The 27,831-nt window shown below is 45.3% G+C and overlaps 3 protein-coding genes across 3 annotated transcripts; all 3 read left to right on the top strand.

Annotated features, from left to right (window-relative positions):
* Nucleotides 1-17,116: 17,116 nt before the first annotated feature.
* Nucleotides 17,117-18,622, top strand: LOC147987939 (uncharacterized). Its single transcript, XM_087545523.1, has 3 exons — nucleotides 17,117-17,350; nucleotides 17,457-17,580; nucleotides 17,678-18,622. The coding sequence occupies exons 2-3, from the start codon at nucleotides 17,552-17,554 to the stop codon at nucleotides 18,582-18,584; spliced, it is 936 nt and encodes a 311-aa protein (XP_087401649.1). The 5' UTR covers nucleotides 17,117-17,350; nucleotides 17,457-17,551; the 3' UTR covers nucleotides 18,585-18,622.
* Nucleotides 18,623-18,730: 108 nt separating this feature from the next.
* On the top strand, nucleotides 18,731-21,511 carry LOC147987938 (uncharacterized). The gene is made up of 7 exons (XM_087545524.1): nucleotides 18,731-20,290; nucleotides 20,357-20,458; nucleotides 20,534-20,614; nucleotides 20,690-20,770; nucleotides 20,848-20,928; nucleotides 21,007-21,087; nucleotides 21,170-21,511. Exons 1-7 carry the CDS (start codon nucleotides 18,783-18,785, stop codon nucleotides 21,264-21,266), a joined length of 2,031 nt encoding a protein of 676 aa, XP_087401650.1. The 5' UTR covers nucleotides 18,731-18,782; the 3' UTR covers nucleotides 21,267-21,511.
* A 2,529-nt stretch (nucleotides 21,512-24,040) lies between these two features.
* On the top strand, nucleotides 24,041-27,356 carry LOC147987937 (uncharacterized). The gene is made up of 4 exons (XM_087545522.1): nucleotides 24,041-24,097; nucleotides 24,188-24,264; nucleotides 24,382-24,511; nucleotides 24,768-27,356. The coding sequence occupies exon 4, from the start codon at nucleotides 24,780-24,782 to the stop codon at nucleotides 27,111-27,113; it is 2,334 nt and encodes a 777-aa protein (XP_087401648.1). The 5' UTR covers nucleotides 24,041-24,097; nucleotides 24,188-24,264; nucleotides 24,382-24,511; nucleotides 24,768-24,779; the 3' UTR covers nucleotides 27,114-27,356.
* Nucleotides 27,357-27,831: the final 475 nt, after the last annotated feature.

Raw genomic sequence — 27,831 nt, 5'->3', positions numbered from 1 at the left:
TTTCCAATCAAGAGTCCCTCATGGTGAATGTCAAGGAGGAGCATTACTACCATGAGAAAGCTCTGGCCGTTGAGTATTCAGAACTGTTTCAGTTATACAATCAAGACGCACTCGACAAATCTATCGTCAGTTGCTATTGTCTGTAAGAAACATCCGGAACGATGGAGTTAGCCTGCATGCGCTTGCCGGGAGAGACAACTGCTAAAGGACTAGGCAAAACTTGTGAAACCAAATCATGCCTATTTGTAAACGGTCTCGAGATGAAGCAATGCGATGCACCAGTGTCAAAAAGAACATTTGCAGGAATATCATTAACAGGAAGGTTACCCATGATCACATCTGACGAGTCCTCTGCCTGAGCTGCATTCATCAAATTCACCTTGGCGGACTTGGGGTTATGCTTGACCACAGCTGTACTTGCCGATCTCACAGGAGGAGGAGGAGGAAGACGCCTCTGGTTGAAACACTTGTTGGCATAGTGACCCTTCTGTTGGCACTTGTTGCACGTGACCTCTGAAAGCGGACGGTGATACGGAGCACTCGATCTTGGAGGTTGAGACGAAGTCTTGTTCTGAAAGGCTGGGTTGGGTGGGTGGGAAGAACCACTACCACCTTTGCTCTTCTGCTGATACGGCTGACGGAACGGAGGAAGAGGAAGCCAAAACTTCTGCTGCTTGGCCACTTGAGTAGAGGAAGAAGGAGTAACATCTCTGACTCGCTTCCTGGAAGCATCACACCTCAACTGAGCAGCCTCTTGCTTCAGTGCCATGTTGTAGAACTCATCGTATCTCAACGGCTCGAAGAGGACAAGAGCAAGCTGAATTTCTTCACGAAGACCACCCCTGAACTGATAGATCATGCTCTTCTCATCAGGAACATCCTGCTTGGCAAAACGGGCGAGCTTCTGGAACAACTTGTTGTAGTCATAGACAGACAAAGAGCCTTGCTTCAGATTGCGGAATTCTTCACATTTACTCTCAACCACACTTTGAGGGATGTGATGAGCGCGGAAATCACGACGGAAATCATCCCAAGTGATCAAACGTCCACCTCTGGAATCCTTGTACTGCTGGAACCACTCTGCAGCCTGATCTTTGAGCTGGAAAGAAGCGAACTTGACGAAATCTTCAGGCCTGACGTTGCTGCATTCAAAATGCTTGCCCAGATCCACTAGCCAATCGTCAGCATCGGTAGCCTCAACACAATTGCTGAACGTCTTTGGACCATTTGCGAGGAACTGGTTCAGAGTAGCAAAGTGGTGCTGATTATGGCCTTGATTCCCTTGACTGCCTTGATTGCGCTCTTGGAGAATTTGCATGATCAATTGTGTATTTGCATTAGTAGCGGCCATCACAGCTTGCCAAGCTTCCGGAGGAGGCGGAGGTGGTGGCGGATCAGGATTCGGAGTCGTGCGCGTTGGAGGAGCCATCCTGAAGAGGTTGACCACCATTAGCACACAAATAGACAAATATTGAAGGTGAATCCAACGGAATGAAAATTGCAACATAGTCTTCGCATCCGAACAAAATGAACGAATGTATTTCTCTTGAAGTGGTCACACCTTCCTAAATTGCAAAGCCACGAAGAATCAGGTAGAATGGGTACATCAACGAGGAATGGAATCAACATATGACGTCGAAGCAACTCGAATGCCACAACTGAAAATAAAACCAAGGGTTGGCTTGCGGAATAAGCCGGAACAAACAGATGATAGAAATTTCGTCCGAAGTTTTCGTGGTGGGACCTACACGGGCTCGATCGTACAGCACCATCATGTACAAGGCAGTGCACATGACATACGAAGCGTCCCTGAGTCAGCATAGCCAAGGACTCTTTAAGACACAACGAGACCACTATAAAATCGACCGTGAATAGGCGAACCACTAGACGTCGAACCCCAATTTCATATCAAACATCTGTCGGAAAGATATCCTAAGAGCTACTTGAATTCCCACCTATGAAACTCCCAAAAATTTCCTGTTATGCAATCAGGTGTTGGGGATACAGGGGAGCATAATATCTCACTCAAGCTAGCAAATCCTACATCCAGCTGTATCCATCCTTCAACACATAACCAAGAAACCTTCGGAAACCATCTATCTCAACCTTCGAAAAACATCCGTTATACAAGTTATGGCGATACTCCCGAACTCCCGCCCCAGTACTGGGTGGCGTCGAGGTTATCTCACCAACGAACTGCATAAAGGAGTTTTTCGATGTCGCGCACATATCTCAAGTATACCAGAATTGCAACGATAAAATTGTGACGACAACACCTCGGAGCTCAACTCCCCGGGACACTGCCACAGCCCCTAAAGACAGGAGGCACCAAGAACAATGTTCTCGTCACAAAACCATCGGAACAAATCCAAAATACTCGCGTGATCCTAAAAATTTTTTAGTGAAATTTGAGAAGAGAAGAGTCAAAACTCTACGTCAGGAAGCCTTACCAGAGCGATGAGGAGACTGGGAAGTAAAAAGAATTCCTAAGCTCTCCGATATATAATTCCTAAATGACTCAAAACATTTTTCTAGACACAACTCGGCTTCTAAAAACGATCAAGCAATGGGGCTCCTAAGGTCGGGGAAGGCTCTGATTACCAACTTGTAACGCCCTCGATGCGACTATAGCTCCCACGTGTCGAGGCACGACTTAGAGACATAACCGCATTGAAAGCAATGTCGCAAGTCAGGCAATCATTACAACAACCCATGTAATATATAATAAAAGGGGAAGATCATAGTTGGCTTACACTCGCCACGTCACATCAAAGTACATAAATAACATCCATCAGACAAACACTCATGGCCCGACTACGGCGCCAAAATGGAAAAGAACCCAACATGCGACAAGGCCCTGAATCAAACCCCAACTAGGCACCACTACTGATCATCGGGAAAGGAAACATAATAACGCTGAGAGTCCTCGTCGAACTCCCACTTGAGCTCGTACTCGTCACCTGGAGCGGAATCACCTGGACCTGCATCTGGAATTATAGTATCTGTGAGCCACAGGGACTCAGCAATCTCGCACCCTCGCGATCAAGACTATTTAAGCTTATAGGAATGGATGAGGCAAATATATGTGGAGCTGCAGCAAGCGACTAGCATATATGGTGGCTATCTAATTCGCAAAAGAGAGCGAGAAGAGGAGGCAAAGCACGAGCGAGAATCTAGAGGGACAACCTGCGCAAGCATTACTCCAACATCGTGTCCACTTCCCGGACTCCGCCGAGAAGAGGCCATCACGGCAACACACTCAGTTGATTCATTTTAATTAATTAAGGGTTAAGTTTTCTACAACCGGACATTAACAAATTCCCATCTGCCCATAACCGCGGGCACGGCTTTCGAAAGTTCAATCCCTGCAGGGGAGTCCCAACTTAGCCCATGACAAGCTATCACGGTCAACGAAGGAAAAGACCTCCTCCCAAGACGTTTCGATCAGACTCGGTATCTCGGTAACTCAAGACACTTCGACAGGTTAAAACAAGACCAGCAACACCGCCCGAATGTGCTGACAAATCCCGATAGGAGCTGCACATATCTCTTTCTCAGGGCACACTCAGATTGTCCTAGGTACGGGTAGGCCAGCCCAGAGTTGCCCCTGGTGGCCACCGGTAGCTGACAGGTGGACCAACACTCAGAGGAGCACTGGCCCGGGGGGGGGGGGGGTAAAATAAGATGACCCTTGAGTCTGCAGAACCCAAGGGAAAGAAAAGGCTAGGTGGCAAATGGTAAAACCAAGGTTGGGCATTGCTGGAAAAGCTTTAATCAAGGCGAAATATCAAGGGGTTCCCATTATAACCCAACCGCGTAAGGAACGCAAAAATCCGGGAACATAACACCGATATGACGGAAACTAAGGAGGCAAGAGTGGAACAAAACACTAGGCGAGAGGCCGAGCCTTCCACCCTTTACCAAGTATATAGATGCATTAAGATAATATAGCAATATAATGATATCCCGACAAGTAAATAAATGATGTTCCAACAAGGAACGGCCTCCGAACTTCACCTGCAACTAGCAACGCTATAAGAGGGGCTGAGCAAAGCGGTAACATAGCCAATCAACGGTTTGCTAGGACAAGGTGGTTAGAGGTTTGACATGGCAATTGGGAGGCTGACAAGCAAAAGTTAGGCATCGTAGCATTGGCAAAGCAAGAGCGAGCAAACTAGCATAGCAAAGATAGTAGTGATTTCGAGGGTATGATCATCTTGCCTGCACAGTTGTCAGAGTTGGCTGGATCCTCACAAGCAAACTCAACGGGCTCCTCGGTAGCGAACTCGTCTCCCGTCTCTACCCAAACAAGACAAACAAGCAACAAGGACACAATCAACCACGTGCAAGACCAAGCAATATGATGAAATGATGATATACTATGCGGGATGCGATGCGGGATGCAAAATGTAAGAAATGACAGGAAATGCATGAACCTGGCCTCAACTTGGAATTCCAAGGGTGCCACTGGATAGAGGGGATGAAATCGCTTGAAAACGATATAAAGATCATTGGAATCGGAGTTACGGTTTGGAAATGGCAAGCGTTCTAAGATATGACATCGGTCTGCGATTTACAGCAAGTAGGCATCTAAATGCAACGAAATGAACATGCTACAGCCACCAAACATGACAAAAAAATACATGGCAGGGATGCACAGAAGATGCTTAACAAAATACTAGCACTGAGCCACGGCCAAATTCATCCATTAAGAGGTTCAAACAAGCATGGAAAAAATGAATATGCAAAACAGATTCCAGACAGTGAAATTAACACTAGTCTGAAATTTCAGACCACGATGCCCTTTTCGGAGCAGCAAAACAACATGATACATGATCTGAATATGACAAGTAAGAACATGGCATGGAGCTACTCGACAAGCTTAACAAAACACCCAAAGTGACCTGGGGCCAAAAGGGTTCACAAAATACTCTAACGAGCACACGAACATAGCTCAAACACAATCAGTTTTTCAGACTTAGTGAAAACTGAGACATGCAGTAATTTAACTCACGAAGGCATGTAAACAAGCTCGATGCACTCACTACGGTGTAAGTCACGGCAAGGCAAGCATATATCCAGAAAGAAGGCACAATATGCTAGCTACACATGGCAAGAACAATGGCATAGCATGCATGGATCACTAACAATAGCATCGGCAAAATCGCAAACGAGTTGACGATCTGCCCAGATTAACCACAAAGCAAAAGTTGAGCTCGATTGACTCAACCTAGAGCACTCCAACATAACAAGTAAAGACATGGACGGATATAGCATAACATAAATATCAAAACACCCTTACTGATCATCCTCAAAAGAGGCACGGATCACTAGGAAACAAGCTGAACATATGGCATCATGAACTAAAATATCCCAGACTTAGTGAAAATCACTAAGTCCCTGAAATCAGCAATCTCAGGTGCCTCTCTTTGCAAGCTTGCACAAGTCACCACACACATCCTAAAAATGCATGGGTGGCATCTATGGAAAGAAGACAAAATGCTTAACAATTCATCCCAAAGGGGCATAGGCATATCATGCACGGATTAAACATGGCAAAAAAGACAAAAGTCTATGATGAACTAACGGATCTGCAATTTAACTCACGAAGCCTCCTTCTAACAGCATTTTGGGCATCAAGATGAACTCAAATGCAAATGATGCAATGGAATGAAATGATGTACATGTCGAGGCGAAGATTTTGATATATAATATGCCCAAATTGGAGTTACGGATGCGGAGATACGGGTCCTCGAACAGGAGCATATGGAGTAAAATCTAGGGACTTAGTGAAAAAAAACTACCCCAGGATCCAGATCTAGGGTTCGGGCACGCGGCCCGAGATGGCGGCGGATCTCGCCGGGATTCCTGTAGACGACGGCGGCGGCCGGAGAGGAAGTAGCCGGAGCGGGGAGGGGGGGCCGGACGGCGAGGAGGAAGCGGCGCGGCGGGCGGTCGCCGGAGCCGGGAGCTCCTCTCCCTGGTGCGGGCGCCGGCGAGGGCTTGGGGCGGCGGGGCAAGGTGCTCCGGGCGGCGGCCGGCAATGGCGCCGCGGCGGCCGGAGCGGGCGAGCGTCGCCGGGCTCGGGGGCGGCGACTGGAGGAGGAGGCGGGCGGCGAAGCGGGCCGGGAGGGCCCCGCACGGGCCTCGCGGGCCCGCGTGTGGCGACCAACTGGGGACCGGCCCCGGGACACGTGGCGGCGGCGGATTCGTCCCGCGGAGCCGGGCGGACACGTCCGGCGCGCGATTTTTGTCCGGCGGCGGCGGGAGGAGTTGGATCTAGGGTTAGGGGGGAGAAGAACCGTGGATTTCGGAGGGGGGTGTATATATAGGCATAGAGGGAGCTAGGAGAGTCCAAATGAGGTGCGGTTTTCGGCCACGCGATTGTGATCGAACGCTCTAGGACATGGAGCCGAGTTTGGTGGGTTTTGGGCCAAATTTGAGGGGTGTTGGGCTGCAACACACACGAGGCCTTTTCGGTCCCTCGGTTAACCGTTGGAGTATCAAACGAAGTCCAAATGATACGAAACTTGACAGGCGGTCTACCGGTAGTGAACCAAGGCCGCTTGGCAAGTCTCGGTCCAATCCGGAAATGTTTAATCCCCACACGCGAAAGAAAGCTAGAAATGACCACCGGAGGAGAACGAAGCGCCGGAATGCAAAACGGACAACGGGGAAAATGCTTGAATGCATGAGATAAACACGAATGCAAATGCAATGCACATGATGACATGATATGAGATGCATGAAAACGAAAACCACACACGGAGACAAAGAACCGAACCCGAGAAATAAATATAACTTAATGCCGGAAACGGCAAGAGTTGGATACAAATTTGGAAAGTCGTATCTGGGGCTGCCATCTCTTTAACTAGCTGCCATCTCTTTAATTATCATGCTTGATTAATTATTATCTGATCAAATTCCATTCTCGTAAAGGCCCTGAAGCAGGCGCCGGGAATAATCTGTGTGCATACTACGTTTGCGAGAACATTCGCATGATGGCGTCCGAAAGGAGCAAATCTCAAAGACAGGAGTGGGTATGTTTGTCAGAACACTATTCACATTTTTTACACCATTATCGATATCTAGTCACACAACTAATACACATGCATATCGATCTCCTTCTTAACAGTTCAAAGAGGTGCGGAAGCAGCTCCTAACAACGGAGCGCATACAAGCAATTCAAGAGGAAATAGCGGGATTTTTGCTCGACCAGGTCATAGATCCCAAAGAAGAATACTATTACCCGCTACCGCCCCCATGAACCACTTCCGATTGTTATCGTGCTCCGAAGGCACCAATTAGGCTAATGCCATTGGCTCCGAAGGCACCAATTAGAAGAAATTGTGTGTGTGTATATAGAGAGAGTAACATTATTCTAATTTCAGGATTAGAATAACTATTTAGATCACGTCAGCCTATATAGAGCGTGCAGAGGTCCTCCCGATTCCCGAACTCACAGAGGAAAAAAAAGGGCCAAGCCCGCGCCCACCACCTCCTCCCGATCCCCAATCTCCCCGATCCAGCGTCGTGGACCTCTCGCCTCCCTGCCACAACCGCCGCCGCCCTGGCTCCGGTGCGCCTCCCGCCGCCGGCCACCCCGGCCCCGTCCCTGCCTCCCGACCCCGACGCGCCTCCCACGCTCCCCCGGATCCGTTCGTCGCGCCTCCATCATCCCCCGCATCTGGTCGCCGCGCCGCCACCGGCCTCAGATCCGGCCGCTGCGCCGCCCCACCGCGGGATCCGGCCGCCGCGACGGCCGTTCCAATCCTACATCGCCTAGTGGTGCAACGCCCATTGCACGGAGGTGAACTTCCCTGGCACCTCGCCGTGGACCTCTCCCTGCTGGTAACCTGCTCCGGCGACCTTCGCCAGCCTACTTCACCACCTCCCTCGCTGTACTCGTCGGCTGCGGCGTCCCACTCCTCTTCCGTCGCTCGTCCTCCTCCGGTGCAGTGCACCTGGCCCACAAGGCCACCGCGGCCAAGGCCCTTGTCTCCAAGAAGGAGCAGGAGCCCAACCACGACGATGGCCGCCAGCAGGTAGCCCTCTTCTTCGGCACGCAGACCGGCACCAGCGAGGGGTTCGCCAAGGTACGCACGCATGCGACTCGTCCTCCCTGCGCCGCTGCCACCATGCCTGCTGGGTGTGTGCCTGCTCTCTGTGAAGTTCGTCCTAGCCAGCTTCTAGAGTTCAATGTGTGTGCTAACTGTGTGGTTCTCGCCATCCACGCGCCGTTCTGCCATCCGCTGCCCACGTGAACATAGGGAGGAAGGTCACCATGCGCTAGGGGAGAAGGTCACATGAGGTGCTTGGGACAAAATTGTTGCTGTTCATGAGGAAGATGGTCGGAGTTCATAACAGGTTGTGTAATCTTTGTGTGGTTTCTCGGATGTAGTTTAACATGGCAATTTCCTGTAGCGAGTATATGATTATAGATTCCATAACATCGGCCGTTCTTGTGTTCAACTATCATTTTACTTTGAGATTTTTATATTCATTCCACATGGAGTTTGGATGTTCCAATACATGTCAGTAGTGGAAAAGCTACCGTGTGAAGCTAGTTCAGGCAATGGAAATTTGGTCATGCTTTCCATGCCATGTGGATTCCACGACTTGATTTTTGTGCATTTTACTAGCCTTTTCTACACTTTTCCTACAAGATGGGCAAACTGATGAAGTTCAACAATTGTGCATGCTTGTACACTACTTGCAGGTCTACAAAAAATTATATTGTTGTTCAGAATTCAGATAACTGAATTTGAATGCTACTTCAAAGTTCAGATAACTGAATGCTCGGACACCGGAAACTGTTGTCCTAGAAGCTGTAGAAAGATATACAGAAGTCCAAAAAGACGTCCATTCAAAATCAATAAAGAGCAGTGTTGGTGTGTGCGTGCTGGGTGTGGTGTCTCGTGTGCGCGCTCTAGTGTGTGCTGCCTCCATGTTCACGTGTGTGCTCCTATTTGTGTGCGTGGTTCTCGAACCTTTTGATGCAATGGCAAAAGAAAGAGCGTTCTGACATAATTATTGTGTCCTTTTTTTACAAAAAGGTTTGTTTGCTTATGTAAAAAAATTGTAAAATTTATATGTATCCATCTGTCAATGTGTAAACAAAATAGATGCTCACCTTTCAAACTTTAGTAGTTCATAAAAAAACTACGCTTCAAAAAACAATAGAACAAATTTTAGTGTTATGTCCTTAACAGTACACAGAGAAGTTTGCTAGGAAAAATACCGTGAAAATTAGAGGAAGAAAACAACATAAAACACATGGAGAAAAGTTTCCTGAATACATGGAAAAAAGGTTCAAGAAAACATGTGAAGTTCAGGGTTCGGAGGCTTGTAAGTTCGAAGACAAATAAACCAAATAAATAAGTGCATAGAAAAAGAAGTTACATCAAACAATAAATAGACCATGTTGAAAATTTCCTAAAGAAAAAAAAATGGACAAATGTCGTGTGAACTAAGCCAGAAAAGAGGGAGAAAGAAACATGTTGCGAAAAGTTTATAGTTGATGCTCCGGAAGCTCAAAATATGAAATTAAGAGAAGCTCAACATATCAAACAAGAAACATATTCTCACATTAAAAAACTCAAATTCTTTTCGTTACTAACAAAAATAAAAGTATGAAGTTCAATTTTTTTTAAATGCTTGATGCTTATTTAAAAACATATATTTTCTAAGAAAAAACTAAGAAGTTCAAATTGAAATAGCAGAGAAGTTCAAGGTTTATAAAAAACTCAGATTTTTTCTTGTTACTAAAGACTAAAACGAAGAAGTTCAAATTAAAATTAAAGGAACAACTAAAAAAGTTTTAAAATAGAGTTTCCTCGTATTTAAAAATCCTAGAAGTTCAAACTAAACTAACGAAGTGGTTTGGTGTTTATTAAAAAAATCTAGGATTTAACCATTTTTTAAAAACTCAGATATCCGCTGTTATTATACAATCAACCATGATATTTTTACGTAACTGAGAGAAGTTCAGATTGACAACCGCAAGAAGTTGACGTACTACACGGTGTGCATTTTGTATTAAAAAAGAATGAAAAAGCAAAGGCTAAAATTTTTGTTGCTAGAAGTTCAAGTGCTCGGCCTTGAGAAATTTCAAAAATTCTTGTGTGAGAGGTTAAACAAAAATACTTGATAGAAGTTCAAGGTGAAAACAATGGGAAGTTCAACTATTACACGGAATGCGTTTTAGATAAGAATACAAAACAAAAAAGCTTAAAAGGTTTGTTGCAAGAATTTCACGTGCTCCTCCTATCATAGTTCAAAATTCATGTGCGAGACGTCCGTCCTTCCTTTACATGTTGAAAAAAAGGCAAAAAATAACTTTGTTTTGCCATTTTAAAAACTGCTCTCAAACGAAAACGAATTTGTAACACCTGTCTACATGAAAAACTTGCTGCTATTTATAAGCTTTCCACCGGTATATTATGTGCCACATTTCGATAAATAGTTTAAGTTTTCATGTATACCACTTAAAACACGTTTTTATGTATTCAAAAAATTCTTACCTGTTGAAAGAAGTTCATAGTGAAAACAACAACAAGTTCAAGTACTGCAAGAAATGCATTTTCACGTGAGAATAAAAGTATAGAAAAATAAAAGCTTAAAAGGTTTGTTGACAGAAGTTCAAGTGCTCTCTCCGGAGAAGTTCAAAAATTCTTGCGAGAGAGGTTCACATTGTATTTCCATGTTTGGTTTTTTCGTATAAAAATCGAATACAATTCTTTACTCAAAATATAAAAAGGTGAAATTTAAACAGACATGCCCGAGAAGTTCAACTACTTCACGCAGTGCATTTCCATTCGCGATGAAGGCAGAAATCATGATATCATCATTTTTCTAATTTACTTAAAAACGGCAGGAATATCATTTGTGTAAGTTCAAGTCCTCGATCGGAGAAAGTTAAAAAAATATTGTGAGAGAGGTTTGTACAAAAAGAATATCATTTGTGTAACACTAACGAGTGGATGGGAAAATTACAAACGAAAATACGTCACAGAAGTTCAACGTGAAAATAGCAAGAAGTTCAACTACTATGCTGAATGAATTTTAGATGAAAAACTTTTAAAATCGTCGCGAGTATGAAAAGATGATCAACATGGGAAACTTGCGTGTTTACAGCAGCTTTCCATCGGCATATCACCTGCTCAATTGCGGTGAATGGATGGAGAGCTACTTGAAGAGGATGGAGATCTACGAGAAAAAAGAACACGTGAAAAACAGAGTGAAGTTCAAGCACACACGCTGAGAAGTTCAAGTTCTTCACGTGGTGCATATTTGAAGAATCTGTTTCGCAATAAAGGCAGAATGCATGATCTCGTCGTTTTCGAAATTACTTGAAAATGGCCAGGATTCAGAGAAAACCATCAACACGAAAAAGTTTCGAATTTTTCGTAGCTTTTCAGCGGTATATTATTTGCCTCATTCCGATGGATTTTGTAGAAATTACGGCAAAAATACGTTTTTAGCCATTTTCAAAACTGACATAAAACCATAATGAATTAGGAGAAACAATATATGCAAAAAAGTTTCACTTTTCTTCAAGCTTTCAAACGCCATATCATTTGCTGCATTTGGACGTACGATTAAAAAATTAGCTCAAAAATACGAACTCGGTGGAACTTGTACCGTTTTCTAAATTACTTTTAAACCATTCAAAATTAGAAAACACTTTTAACATAAAAAAAGTAGCACATTTTCATAAGCTTTCCAACGCCATATTATTTGCCTTAATTGGATTAGCCGTTTAGAAATTGCGTCAAAAATACGAACTCGGGTGTTCGGTTTGCGAAATTTTATGATTTTCCGAATTACTCTTTAACCGTAGGGAATTAGAGAAAACTTTCAACATGTGGAAGGAGCGGTTTTGCAGCAAATTTCCAACGCCATATTATTTGTCTCATTCCGATAAACGGTTTAAAAATGCGATCGAAAATACGATTCACGTTTTTTGTATGAAGAAAAAACGGTTTTCAAAACTGCTCTTAAACCGCTTACATTTTTGTCAAAAAATTAAGTTGGGTCATGACACTGATGTCCATAGCTATCCAACGGTATATCGCAAGCCCCATTTGGACACCTTTTAGCTGAAGTTCAACCTAGTACTCGGGGAAGGTCAGGCACGTTACTCGGAAAGTTTATCTTGTGATCAGAATATTATTCTGATCCCGTGATCAGAATAGTGTTTATATATATATATATATATATATATATATATATATATATATATTATGATCGGTTCTACTAGAAATTCTATTCATATATATGCATAACGTGTACAATATGTAGTATCGTAAAATACCAGCAAACGAAAAAGAATTAAATGGAAAACACAAAATTAAATGAAAAAGAAATCATAAACCCAAAACCCCCCAATCTTTTAATACCGGTTGGTGACACCAACCGGTACTAAAGGGCTCCCTGCCCCCGAAGCTGACTCGTGCCACGTGGTTGCCCTTTAGCACCGGTTACCAAACCGGCACTAAAGGGGGAGGGCTTTAGTGCCTACACTTTAGCGCCGGTTACCAAACCGGCACTAAAGGGCCTTATGAACCGGTGCTATTGCCCTGTTCTGTACTAGTGTTGCATGTATAACCGATTTAAGTAGAACCTCCTTACCTCATGCCGACAACTGTCTTTCTTTCCATCCATTAATCCTTTTGTTCCCTCTATCAATAAGGAATTGAAAACAATCTATTTTGTCCATGCCAACAATTGCTGGGAGGCCCAAGTATGTGTCATTCAATGCCTCGGTCAATATATTGAGGGTCGAGCACATCTCAGCGCGAATAAGCACATCCGTGTTAGGGCTAAAGAAAATACTAGATTTCTCTACACTCACCAACTGTCCCGATGCTGCACAGTACGAATCAAGGATGCTTTTAAGGACCTGGGCATTCTGATTGTTTGCTTTCATGAGTATTAGTGAATCATCAGCAAATAACAAGTTTGAAATAGATGGTGCCTCACGACACACTTTGACTCCTTGTAAATCTCCCCTGTCCTCATGATGCCCCAAGAGTGCAGTTAGCCCTTCTAAACAAAACAGAAATAAATAGGGAGATAATGGATCTCCTTGTCTCAGATCGCGTGTTGGCGAGAAAGATTCGGTTTCCTCAGTATTGTATCTAACCCGATACTCCACAGTGGACACACACTGCATAATCATCTTCACCCAATTAGCGTGAAATCCCATCTGCAGCATAATTCCTTCCAAGAAAGCCCACTTGACTCGATCGTAAGCTTTGCGCATATCTAGCTTGACCGCACACAGTCCCTCCTTCCCTGATCTTTTTTTAATTGCATGAAAGCACTCATATGCCACAAGGAAATTATCAGTGATGAGCCTACCAGGAACAAATGCACTCTGTGTTGGATTAATAATTTCCGGGAGGATTACCTTCAGTCGCCTGCAATTATCTTGGAAATAACCTTGTAAACTACATTACAAAGGCTGATAGGTCTAAATTGTGTTACCTTTTCTGGTGTGTTTATTTTCGGGATCATCACGGTTGCGGTGTCATTCCAACCTTTCGGTATAGTGCATGTATTCACTGCCAAAAGAACCTCCTCAATGAGGTCATCTCCTAGCATTGGCCAAAATCGCTTATAGAAAACAGCATGTAGCCCGTCCGGGCCTGGCGCTTTCAGGTCGCCTATATTAAACAGGGCTTTGTGCACCTCATCAGCAGTGTAAGGCGCCAGCAAGGTATTATTCATCTCTGGTGATACACACCGTTTAACTCGAGAAATTACATTTTGATCTGCACCGTGCACTTCGGAAGTAAACAGTTTACCAAAATAATCAGTAATGTGTTTATTTAGGTCTTCTGTACCTTGACGCCATACTCCAGTGTCATCCAACAATTTTCTAATGTGATTCCTTTTCTTCCTCGCAGTGGCTGCATTTTATGGAAAAAGTTAGAGTTTCGGTCACCATGTAACAGCCAGTTGGCGTGCCCTCTTTGGAGCCAATAGATTTCCTCCTGGTCCAGTAAGTTTTCAAGCAAAACACGGATTTCCTTCTGCCTAGCTCTATTGTCCGCATTATTCAATCCACAACGAAGTTTTCCAATTCCGTTTTCAACTTTTTGATCCTTCTCTTTGGCCCCTGTAACACCTCCTTATCCCATTGATGAAGATCTGACTTGATAGCATGAGTTCGGTCGGCTAACGATGGACCCAAGCCAGCAAGTTTGGCCCGACTCCATGCTGTATTCACAATCTCTTCCACTGTTTCCTCCTTCAACCACTTAGCTTCAAACTTTCGGTCTCCTGTCGTCCTGCTAAATTGAACACCCTCCTGGTACTCAGTGTCAAGTATAATTGGTCTATGATCCGAATGGACATGACTCTCATTGATCAATGCCCCTTTCGGAAATTTGGTAGACCATTGCGAGTTACACACTGCCCGGTCCAATCTTTCCCTAATCTCTCCTCTCCTCCAAGTGTACAAGTCTCCCGTATAGCCCATGTCCTCCAGTCCACACTCCACCAAGCAGTCCCGAAAAGCTTGCATCATATTGTTCGGTCGAGGATTACCTCCCTCCTTTTCATTTGCATACAAAATCTCATTGAAATCTCCTATTATAGCCCACAGATGGTTACCCATCTTATGAAGATCACGCAAGCAAGTCCATGACAGGTGTCGTTGATCCCATGCTGGGAAGCCGTAAAACCCTGTCAATCTCCAATCTACCTCATCCCCCCTCATAGAAACAACATCAATAAAAGAGGGCGAGGAGTAATTCAAAACCACTTTATTAATGAAGTTGCAAAACAGGACTAACCCTCCTGATCTACCATCACTTTCTTGCACATACATCTCATCGAAACCTAATTTACGCCGCACATCATCAGCTTTTTCCTTATTCATGTGAGTTTCCGAGAGGAAAATCACGTCCACCCTCACTCGCTCCTGCTAGTAAAACTTTGTAGTGCATTACTATGTCATATCCATCTTTTACCCTTGATTAGGATGCAACCCAGGTAGCGCACGGGAAGTTGCTTTTTTTAGTTGAGTTCTCGGTCGTGTGGAGAGCGCGCCGGCCGGACATATAGGTTGATTTTTATGTTGTGCAAAACTAAAGAAGACGGAGATTTGTACATGGCACCAGTCGATATGCGCAACTATGTGCTATGTCTGCGAACTATACTACGTATTTGTAATAAAGTCACAATCACGAATTCGAAAATAAGATGAGCTTAGGCTCGTACTTCATGTTGTTGGCATTACTGGAAATGCAAAAATTGCATGCATTCACTTCTTCGGGGATGCAACACTTGCATGCATCTACATGGATGCACCCATCATGAGACTTTCGATTGGCTCCTCTAGAACGTGCAGACGTTGTCCGTTGGATGTTAATCTAAGGGCATCTCCACTACTATTAAACAAGCAAACAAAAAAAATTACGTGCACCCCGCAAAGCGTATACGGCTTCATTATCGCCGCATGATTAAGCCCACCAAACTTAATCTAACAGCTAGCCTTAACCTAATCCATTCTCTGTGTGCACTTAACAGTTTACATTGACTGACCATGCTTCATCATAAGAAACTCCATGTCCGATCAATTAGAAAACTATAATCACGATCGTGTCTTCTTAGGAAACTAATCACTATAATCACGATCGCGTCTTCTTAGGAAACTAATCATGATCGTATTTTATTAGAAAACTAATCAGGTATTCACACACATTGACGGAACGAGATCCTCTGACAAAAAAGAAAGTACTGCAGAGGGATGTCATTGCTCGGAGGCTGTTCTTTTCGCATCCACCGACAGGAGGTGAATTCCGTGCAAACACAGCGCATGAGTGCTCCTGGTCGTGGTCATTTGCACCATTTTATTCAAATTGCTCTCAACTAGCGCTCGTCTCATCCTGGTCGTGGCGCTCGCCCCCTACACCGAGAGACGAACACGAACATCAACGCTGGAACATGACGACGTCGACGATGGCGTCGCCGTAGCATATTCATCCAATGGTAAGTAAACGGTGATGAGGCCTCGGATGTTAGCTGTTGCCATGAGGCCTCAGAGCAAGACTCGTACTCTTCCTCTCGGAGGACGCGGCCAGCGCGCACTAGGGCGGCGAGACGATGCAGACGACGACGGAGAGAAAGAGCGCGGCGACCCGAAGCTGGTCTCCTGCTCCTCCTCTTGCCGGTGTGCGGCGGTGGCGCAGAGGACGAGCGCGTTGACCTGGACGGCGTGGTGCAGCCGACCATGATCGTAGAGCAGGGCATGCTGGCTCCCGGTGACCCGGCTCATGCACTTTGTTTTCATGGGTCTCACCTCCTGTCGTTGGATGTGAAAAGAACGGCCTACACACATCGACGTCCCTCGACAGTAATTTCTTATACGTCAGAGGATCTCGCTCCCACATTGACACATCCATCACCTCGACCTCCTGAATCCCGACCCTATCTCTTCTAAGAAAAACGCCACAGCCGGCCTCCACTCCGCATGGCGACAAGGAGCCGAGGACCAACAACTCCTTCTTAGGGGACGCCACTGGAGTGCCGGTAATTCATGAACCGCCAAGGGTGCCGCACCGATTGCCCCTTCCGATGACACGGGAGCCACCACATCCGGCAAGGAAGCAGGGTGCCGCCGCCGCCGCCGCTTCTCAGGGTGCTGCTGTTGTTGAGGCCCCATCGCCCAACTGTGCTCCTGTGGGCCGATGCCTAAGACTGGCTCCCTGTGGTGGCATCCCTGCTCGAGCTCCTCTACATCTCATCTACAGAGTAAGAATTCATCCACCCTCTCATCTCCCCAAGCCCTACCACGCACCTCTGGATTGGGTCCATGTGAAAGCTGACATAGGTTCCTGATTTCCTCACTTCTGCCGAGGCGAAGGCTATTAATCGATGTGAACATGTGAAGGAACCACTGGGTAACCACTCCCACCGCCTCTGGGGATGTGGAGCAATTTGAGGAAATAGCACATCTTTCCTCGTACCTTGAGGAAATAGCACACTTTTCTTTTTGTTTGATTAAATGACACACTTTTCCTTTATGGCTGGATAAAATGACACAAACTGGCTTTTTTTCTTATTTTTCTGGTATGGGCCTACACGTCATAATATTTTGGACGATTTTGCCCTTTGGTCTTTTCTGCCCGGTCAACAGGTTCGATTCAACCTAGCGATCAGTTTCGATCGAAACAGAGGAACGCGAGGCAAGCAGGGCCGCCGCCTCGCCGGCTTCCTCACACAGGCGCCGCGAATTCCATCGTCGTTGACTCGCCGTGCCTCTGCCCCGGCGTGCTGCCCTCATCACTCGTCGCTCGACCCGTTCCGCCGCCGCCGCTCATCTTGCCGTGAGTTACAGGTGTTCTCCCATCTTCTCTGTTGATCTCTCTTTCTTTCCCTACCAGTACAGGTTTCCTCCTCTATATCTCTCTCTTCCTTCAATTTGATCTCACATGTGGAATCAGGAAGCAAGTCATCCAGGAACCTTATATAATGGAGGATTTTGTGGAGGAGAGCTAGTTTGTTGGCTTTACGACAGCAAAAAGTTTAGCTCGCCGTGATGGAGCACGAGGGCGCAGTTCCAGCAGGGTCAGTCACAAACTGTATAAATTGTTAACATCAGTTTTTTTATGAATAGTTAGACCTAACCATTGTTTGTGTTTCGAAAATCCATTTAATTTTGTAGGGAAGAAGGTGCGGAGTCGCGTGTTGTCATTTATGAATTAACAGTTAGAGTTCTCCGATTTGTCGCAAAGCTTGACGGTGGCAGCGAGCGTCAAGTTGCCGAGCATGATATTGAGTTTGAGGTTAACATGAAACATTTTACGGTTGAAAAAATGGTCGAACTCATTCGGTCCAAAATTGTTTGGGGAAGTAAGCAAGAGGTCCATATTTTGTGCCAAGACAAGCACTTTGAATCAGTTGAGAGGATCGATAATTATTGGAAGCTACTGACAGCTTTTCTTGAGAGATGGGAAGAAAAAAAATTGCTAGTGCTAGCTCAAGTTGTGGACATTGCAAATGGGGTTACAACATCATATTGCTCTCAAAATATCCCATCTAGTGAGATTGTGGACAATATTATCTGCTCAAGTACTGACGTTTACCAGTCGAATGCAAGTAGTGCAACATGTATTGACGATTCTACAACTGGTAATTTTCTTCTTAGCGATTCGAGATATATGCAATCTGATGGTGAAGTCATTGATTGGTCCGCTATAGCGATAACTCCTATTGGTGATGATGTAATATATCCTATATCCCATGAAGACATGTGTGAGGTACTCGGAATTGAGGATGAGACCGAGGATGCTAAACCAGTAAATGAGCCAGCTCCAGTTGTTACGGGCCATGTTAGTGATGAGTTAATGGCTGAAGGAGCTATACCAGTTGATGATCACGTTCCCGAGGAGATAGAAATGTCATATGACAAAGATTATCCAAAAGTTGAGAAAGGCTCAATCTTTCCAACAATGATAGATTGTAGGAGGGTTGTGAGGCAATGGGCAATCAATGAAGAATTTAACCTTGGAACTCATAGAGCTAATAAGAGTATGTGGATGGCACATTGTATGGCCGAGGATTGTCCATGAAAAATAACATGTCGTTTGATGGCTGATAAGGCAAAGACCAGGGTACCAACATAACTTAATATATTCAGTTTTTCTATTTATTTTTTACTATGATAGCATCCTGTTATTGTAGCGACAGTAACAACTTTGTTCTATATGCAGGTTAACAAGATAGGGCTGGCACACACATGTGTTTCAAGTAGCAGATTAAATTCAGCAATGGCCTCACAAGATTGGATTCGAGAAAGGTCTAAGAAAATTTTGAGGAAAACTCCAAACATTGGTTGCAAGGATTTACAAGAGAAATTGGAGGAAGACTGGAATGTAACCACTGGCTATGACACTGTATGGAAGGGGAGAGAAAGAGCAAAGGATGAGATCTATGGGTCTTGGGGTAGTAGCTTCCGATACCTATTCAATTTTAAAGCAGAGATGGAACTGAGATCTCCCGAAAGCATTGTTGAGGTTGATACTAAACTATTGGATGGTAAGGTTTACTTCCACAGATTCTTTATGGCACTTAAGCCTTGTGTAGATGGCTTCCATGCAGGATGTAGACCTTATCTTAGCATAGACTCAACTGCATTAAATGGGAAGTGGAATGGTCATTTAGCTGCATGTACCGCTTTAGATGGTCATAATTGGATGTTTCCTCCTGCATTTGGTTTTATTGAGGTTGAAGATGAAGATAATTGGACATGGTTTATGACACAATTGCATAGAGCACTAGGTCCAATTTCAAAGCTTGCTATATGTACCGATGCATGCAAAGGCTTAGAAAATGCAGTTAAGAAAGTTTTCCCTCAGGCAGAACAAAGGGAGTGTTTCAGGCATTTGATGCAGAATTTTTTGAAAAGATATCGTGGTGACATAGTTGGACGCATGTGGGGTGCGGCCAAGACACATAGACCTTCAATGTTTGAGTACCATTTCTCCAAGGTTCTAGAATCTAGCCAAACTGTGGGCAAGTATTTGCAAGATTACCATAATCTGAAGTGGATGAGGTCTAGTTTTGACACCGAGATCAAGTGTGATTACATTCATAACAACCTCGCGGAGAGCTTCAACAATTGGATTAAAGGAATCAAAGATCTTCCTGTAGATGGGTTGGCTGACACACTTAATGGAAAGATAATGAAATTGCTCGAGAAAAGGAGAAAGATTGGGGAGAAGCTACAAGGACGGATGCTGCCAGCAGTTGTACAACAAGTGAATAATAGAACAAGAGGACTTGGGCACCTGAAAGTTACCAGATCAAGTAGGTGGAAGTGTGAGGTGAGGGACATCAACAAAGACAATTTGAGGCATGTGGTTAACATAGAACAGAGTGAGTGCACGTGCCTCGAGTGGCAGCACACGGGCAAACCGTGTGAACATGCACTTGCTTTCTTGATTGGAAAAAGGAACGTGAAGATGGAAGATTATCTTCATGAATACTACTCTCTAGAAAGGTTTAGGGCAGCTTATAAGGGGGTTGTTGCGCCTCTCACAGACCGGTCACAATGGCCTAATGTTAAATTAGACTTTCTGTTACATGCACCACTCCCCAAAAGTTCAGTAGGAAGAAAAAGGAAGTCAAGATTGAAAAGTTGCCTTGAAAAGGGAGGGGGGAATTATAAAAAGAAACCACCACCAAAAGGTCAATTAGGAAGCCAAAACAGGTGCAAGAAGTGTAAGCAATTGGGACATAGGCAAGCTGGTTGTCCGACTAATGGAGTGAAGAAAAGGTAATTTGTATTGATTCACATTTGCTCTACTATTTTGTTTGTAACATTGGTTGAATTTGTTGGCAGGAACCCAAAATCTAGAAAGATAAAGCCAAACACCGAAATTGATGTTGAATGTACAATCCCAGGAGATGTCCTGCAAGCCAGCCCTCGTCCTGTCACAAGGAGGTAAAAATTAATGCTTTTCTTCAACTTCTCTAGTGGACATGAGATAATTTTTCTCAAACAATGCATATTGTGTAGTCAATCATCTCTTCGTAGCCCTCTTGGAGGGATGTCTCCATTGGCTGTCCCACAAGACAGCCCTCGTCCTAGGACTAGGAGGTAAATTTATTTTTCTTCTCTTCAACATGTCTACAAAAGTGATTTTTTTGCTCTTACACAATTCATTTTGTGCAGTCAATCTTCTCTTGGTAGCCCTACTGGAGGTATGTCATCGTTGGCTGTCCCACACGCTAGCCCTCGCCCTATGACGAGGAGGTGACATTGTTTTGCTTCTCTTATCTGTACAAATGTGGCATGTTTTTACATATAATAAATAATATATTTTTGGGTAGTCAATCTTCTCTTGGTAGCCCTAATGGAGGGATGTCGCCGTTGGTTGTCCCACACGCTAGCCCTCGCCCTATGACGAGGAGGTAACATTTTTTTGCTTCTCTTATCTCTACGAATGTGGCGTGTTTTTATATATATTATGAGCAATGTATTTTTTGCAGTCAATCATCTCTTGGTAGCCCTCTTGGAGAGACATCTTCATCGCCTGTCATACAAGGCAGCCCTGGTCCAATCACAAGGAGGTGACGAAAATTGATGTTTTTCTTCAATTGTTCTTGTTTGTAGGCTACTTTTTTTTATGAATGAAATCGATGTATTATGTAGGCAACTTTCTATGGAAATAGAGACTCCCACTTCTCCATCAAATGTTGGTGTGAGGCCCGCAAAGAAGCTTACGCCGAAGAGGAGAAAAATAGTTTAGAATGCCATTTTGTGATCATGTAGTGTGTAGTAGTCATCTTTATGAAATTGATGCTACTTCTTCGCGTAGTCAATGCTTTTGGATTGAATTCACTGTTTCAGTGTCTCTGGGATCTTGTCGTGTGCGTAGTCAGTAGACGACTCGCTTTATGCTTCTGGATGCAACTTCTGAGTCAAGTACTCACCTTATGCTTTAAATCTGAAACTCATACATATTCAGTCTGGATTGTCAAGTTTATGAGCACATATGCACCTTATTGAGCCTGATTATATGGATTGTCATATATATTTTTGTGACATGTGAAAATGGTACAGAAATAAGGAGAGGTCATGCCAAAAATTTTGGTGAAAATGCTGATGAAATTTTACTTATATCCATGTCAAGAAAACTGTACATCAATACAGTTACAATCACTGAAGCTGAATTTTGATTGCATCCAAAGGAAGACATCCATATCCAGTTGTGACAGCAGCTAAAGCTAAGCCATCAACACAAAATAAAGTTGTTAGTGTATCATCTTCAGGCAGCACTACTTCCCTGCTAAAGCAAGCAACTACAGCAGCGACCAATCACAGCCAAGCACAGCAGCAAGCAGCTACAGGCTCCAGCCAGCAAATGCACGCTACGGCCACGGAGCGACTTGGACTGCCACACGCTGCAGGGGGACTTGAAGTGGCGGCGCCATTCTTCTCCCGCACGGTGAGGAAGCAGCCGGAGCGCGGCGTACGGCGGCGCCCTTCTTCTCCGGCACAGCGTACGGCGGCGCCCTTCTTCTACGGCACGGCGTGGGAGTGGTCGAAGAGCGGCGGACGGTGGCGCCTCCGCCACAGGAACGGGCGGCGCGGGATAGGAGACGCGGCGAGGTCACGGCGCTCGGGGAGGAATCACGACGAGATGGCGGCTGGCTGTTGCGTTCCTCTGTTTCGATGTTCTTCTGTCTTCTGAATCGTCTCATCTCCTCTGTTTTCCATCTAATAACCTGTTGACCGGGCAAGAAAGACCAAAGGGCAAAATCGTCCAAAATATTATGACGTGTAGGCCCATACCAAAAAAATGAGAAAAAAAGCCAGTTTGTGTCATTTTATCCAGCCATAGAGGAAAAGTGTGTCATTTAATCAAACAAAAAGAAAAGTGTGTTATTTCCTCAAGGTACGAGGAAAGATGTGCTATTTCCTCAAATTGCTCGGGGATGTGGGAGTCACATCTGCCGCCGCCACCAAGAAAATGTGAAAAAAAATGAAAGTGTTGATTGCATATAGCAGTCATTCTAATTAATTAGTCCCTCTGTTCTATAATATAAGAGCTTTTTTACACTGGGTTTATATTATGAAATGGGGGAAGTAGTTGCCTACTACCTCCGTCCTGGTTTATTAGTTTTTATTATATTTTGTGTCAAAATTTGACCATAAATTTAACTAACAAAATATTCATGCATGTGATAAAAAATTATATCATTAAAAACTATGTTGAAATACGAATCCAACGATATAATTTTCGTTAACATGCATTAATATTTTGTTAGTTAAATCTTAAGTCAAAATTTGGCATAAATTACAATGCGGACCAATAAATCAGGACAGAGGTAGTGTATATTATGGTGTTTAGCAGCGTCGACGACTTACTCTCCTGCTAGAATGTGACGCGGGGAGATATGAACTCGGTGCTTTCGCAGTAGCTGTCGAAGAACTCCTCTTCGTTCTTCATCATCTTCCTCGCCTTCTCTTCCTCGCCCAATCCCTCGTACGACACCGGCTTAGCCTGCTCCTCCTCGTACCACTCCTTGAAAGGGAAAAGCCGCGATCTGAGCTTGTACATGCGGCGGCGCAGATCCTTGAACTGCTCTAACAGGGAGGGGATTATCGGCGCCGCCGCCGACTTCTCATCGTGGTCGTCTTCTCCCACCATCGTCCCCCGGAGCGGGGCGGCCGGCTCGATGTCCAGCCTCAGGTAATCCAGCATCGCCGACAAATCCTTGCAGAGCCTCCTGATCTGCCGCTTGGAGATGGATTCGCCCGTCCCGTCCTCCTCCTCTTCCCCTGGGTCGCCGAACATGTCGGCGGTGTCGGCGTCCCAATCGTCAAAACTATAATTTGTCGGCGATGTCGGCGTCCCAATCGCCGAACACGCAAACAACCGTCTATCGTTGTCGTTGTCCTCCTCCTCCGGAGCCGGAGCCGGAGTCATCCTGTCCTCGATGAGAGTGGCCTTTTAGAACCCGGGTGCCTAGGCACCCTCTTATCAGAACCGTCCATATGGAATCTGGCGCATAGAGATCTGTACCATGCACTGTAGCACACATTTGATTAGCAGGTCAATAGGCCCACAAAGCATGACAGGATCGACAAATTTGAACCAATTATTGGCCCAACCTAGCACTGTTTGGTATAGGGTGATTCCACCTAGCGAGAAAAGAGAGAGACGTGGGAGGTGACATGTCGGCCAGCTCGACGAGACTGAACGACTTGTGCCCTGACCGGACCCAGTCGCACTATTCCTGTGGAAAGAATCTTTCTACTAAAGCTAGCAGGCTGTGGCATGCAACCGTATACAGTGTCTACTGTTGTTTGCGTGATTGACCAAGAGGGACACCCGCGCATGGCTGCATGGCTCACTTTTTTCTATCGGATATGGAAAAAGCTGAACAACAAGTGTACACAACGGCCCGCTTAACAGTGCCCTACTGCCATACAGTACCTGCTAGCTGCTATGCCTACTACAACCCAGCCTGACCTATTTGTGTCAAATTGCCTTACCCTGCCGCCGCAAGCGGGCTGCTGCTGGGTAGGGGCTGCCGGGACACCCGGGTGCCGGCCGGCGCACCTTTTCGCAAAGTAAGAGAAAGAATAAAATGGCATCGTGGAGCTGATCATTGCACCATCTCCTTTCTTTAAATCGTTGCTTCTTACCCTCTCTTGATGCAGCCAGATCGTCCCTCGCTGCAACAAAACATTGCCCCGACGCGGCGCCTACCTAGGGGCCGGAATCCCCTTCATTGCTGGTAATTAAATCACACTCAAAGTTGTAGTGATTGTTTTAACGTTATTGCTTACCCTGGTTGCTGGTTTTTTCTAATGCTTGATGAGACCCTGCTTCAACTTTTCCCCTTCTTGTTCAGTTTCCATAAACAGGCTCCCTCTGTTCTGCTTCGATTCTTTCCAAACAAATTAAGGAGCCGACATATATAATACTCGATTGATTATCAAATCTCTGCCATTTACACAGAGAGAGCTCGATTAGCATTTCAGGTAAATTACTGACTCGTCTTTTTTGTTCGAATTAGTAGATTTTCAAGCAGTTAATGTTTAATTAGCTCATCTGAATACGTTGCGCTAGTCTCTACCTTGTTAGTTTCTCTCTCTCTCTCTCTCTCTCTCTCTCTCACACACACACACACACACACACACACACACACACACACTTATCCAATCTATCTAGCAACTCTTGATTGAATCTGACATCTTAAATTGTGCTAGCTACTAATGTTCAGATTTCATATTCCAGCTACCTAGATCGATGGGGGTGGGATACCTCACAGTTCAGAAATGCAACTCTGATGAATCGGAGATCTTCGCTAAGCACATCACTGGGGCGATGTTCCGAGTCAATGCCCTCCTTTTAGTGAACGCCATCCTGATGGGAGTCATGGTTGTCATAGGCGCATACGGTCGCTATCGCAGCCATCCATTGACCCGCTACATTTTCTTGGGTGCCACTGCATTGTTCATTCCCATAATCTCCTATGTCCTATCTGACATTGGTAATCAGAATGGCCTTATCCTTTTTGCCGATGGAGAAAAGATAATAGGCCGCCTGTGCAATTCAAGTTTCCACATGAATCTAGTCTTAATCTGGACTGGTCTTGTTCAAATGGTTGGTATCAGCACCACTTTGGTAGTGGTCAGTGATCCTAGAGAAGGGCGAAACATTGGCCCATCTGGGGTACTACTTGTGCAGGCAATGTGGACTTCCTATCTTATGTTCTATAACATAGGGTTGAAGTATCATGTACCATACGAGGACCTCTATATTGCTTCTGATATCATCAACATCAACATTGAGTGGTCTCTGGTATACGTATTTTCTCTAGCAAGTTTGGTGATTATCCCACCATTTGCTCTCACCTTTGCAAAGCTATTTTTCAAGTGTTTTGCATGGTACAAGGCCAGAAAATCACTAGCAATTGGATGCAATCCTCGTCTTATTGTTGGATACATGGAGCAGCTACAACACGATCCTGACATCATGACAAATGATTATAAGGATATACCTCCTCCACTAATAGTGATGGGCGAAGACACAATATCTGTGGATAAGCAGCCTCATGGTTATAGCTTCTCACTGATGCCCAATAGAGGCGGCTTAGTGACCCTTGATAAAGTTTGGCAGCTGGATGACATGCATGATCTCAAGTTGACATCACATCTCAAAGATGTATGCCTCTCCTTCGCACTGTCCAAGCTTTTAAGGTGTCGGTTCGCCAGGTACACAAATGATGAGATTGGCTTCACCAAAGCTTCTAGCTTTTTACAGCATCTGTTACTGGATGATACGGATGATGGGAGGGTACTTCGAGTGACTGAATATGAGCTTTCTTTTCTTCATGACTTTTATTATTCATCCCTCGCAATCTCATATTCAAAGAGCTGGATGCCGATACTAAGCATGTTAATTTCACTCTCAGCCATCGGTTACTGCTTAGTTGTCATAGTGTATGTTCAAAATAATTATCTGATATACATGGAAGGTCGCAAGTTACCGTTGATATCTTGCTTTTATCAGTGCAAGGGAGAAAAGAAAGGCAATATGATAGAAATAAACCACGGGCGCTTTGGAAATGCAATATTTGACATTGTACCGGTGGTTGTACTTATCGCACTGGTTGTGCTTGCTGAGACAAGGGAAATTGCTTCGTACATTTGCTCTAACTTGACAAAAGTGGTCCTAGTTTGCCGCTACATTAACCATGCTTCTTGGCAGCAATCTCCTATACTCTATATCATGAAGAAATGTATCAGGCATGTGTTGCAGTGTAGATGCAAGATGTTAAATCATTTGGAGGACAAGATGAACCAATGTTCAATACTGGTGCTCCACCCAAGGAAGAATCCAATGGGACTGCTTCGTCGTCTTAAACCTGGTCAGAAGGTCAAGGTGCCAAGAGCGGTGAAAGCTGCTATCCTGACTGCACTGAGAAGCTATGAGAGAAGCCGACACAATAACCGGATGCCATCTCTGTGCACAAGGCCACAACTGAAGACCGGCGACAACCTTCTTTGGATGGTTGATGGCACAAAAGGTATAGCCAATACCATTCTGGTGTGCCACATCGCCACAAGTATTCTTGAACTCAGGTCAGCTGGATCATGCCAAACTCTGTCTGACCATAAGATTGCTGCCATTCACCTATCCCGGTACTGCGCCTACTTGGTGGCCAACTCTCCTGAGCTGCTTCCAGACGACGATGAGTGGTGCAAGAGCTTGTACAAGACCGTCAAGAAGAAGGCCGAGCACATCCTTGCTAGAGTATCAACAACTGAAGTGGAGTATCAGCAGTTGGTGGAGCTGATGAGCGGCTCACAGAATCATGAGGTGCTCAAGGATGGTGCCAAGCTCGGACAACAGTTGGCAGAGCTGAACCAAGGAGAGGCCAACACGGCGTGGGAGCTGCTCGCCGGCTTTTGGTCGGAGATGATGCTGTACGTTGCTCCATCAGACAACATTGACGGTCACTCGGAGGCCATCGCCCATGGCGGCGAGCTCATAACGCTCCTATGGGCATTGCTCGCACACGTGGGGATTTTCAGTAGAGCCGGCGACCCGGCCAGCATCGCCGTTGAAGTTGTGTAGGTGTGTGTTAGGTTTTTTGTGATCCACTCGTGTATCTTCCCACTTTCCTGATTTTGATTTATGATGTACTTCCTCCGTAAATTAATATAAAAGCGTTTAAAATACTAAAGTAGTGATCTAAATGCGTTTATATTAGTTTACAGAGAGAGTATTGTATTGGAGATGTGGAGGTCATGGCTGCGCGTCTGCATGCCCAGAGCCAAGTGTGTCCAGAATTCAAAATATCCATCCACTTTTACCATACAGTTTCTCTAGCCTAGCCAGCATGGGGTGAATTTGTTTCTTGTCTTCCAGGTAAACTTACAACTAGGAAAATCCCGGTGGCAGACACGGCGGCACGTGAGTTAGCACGGGCTGCACCATTCTGTGGGCGATGGACTAGCACGCGTCCGTGGTCACCGACGGTATCATCGGCACCGTAGCATCCTGGAGCGTACGTGTAGGGCGCTGAGCCTCCGCGGCTTGCTGCTCCGGCCGGACCCGAACCGCTGTGGCGGCGAGCCCCTGCAAGGAGTAGAGCTAGCACAGGGGGCGCGGCCGGTTCGGAAGGGACGCGCGGGTGGCGGCATGGCTGGAGTGGCTTGACTCGAGGACGAGGAGGCGGTGCCGGCAGGAACGGCGACCTGCCCCGCGCTCTTCGTGGTACGGTACGTAGGCTCGTTCGCGTAGCCGGCGCACGTCGTTGTCGTTACCGTGACGCAACCTGTTCGATGGAACG

This window comes from Triticum urartu, chromosome 2A, assembly GCF_056163025.1.
Source record: "Triticum urartu cultivar PI428250 chromosome 2A, HENAU_Tu73, whole genome shotgun sequence".
Lineage (NCBI taxonomy): Eukaryota > Viridiplantae > Streptophyta > Magnoliopsida > Poales > Poaceae > Triticum > Triticum urartu.
This window is presented reverse-complemented; position numbering and strand designations above follow the sequence as displayed.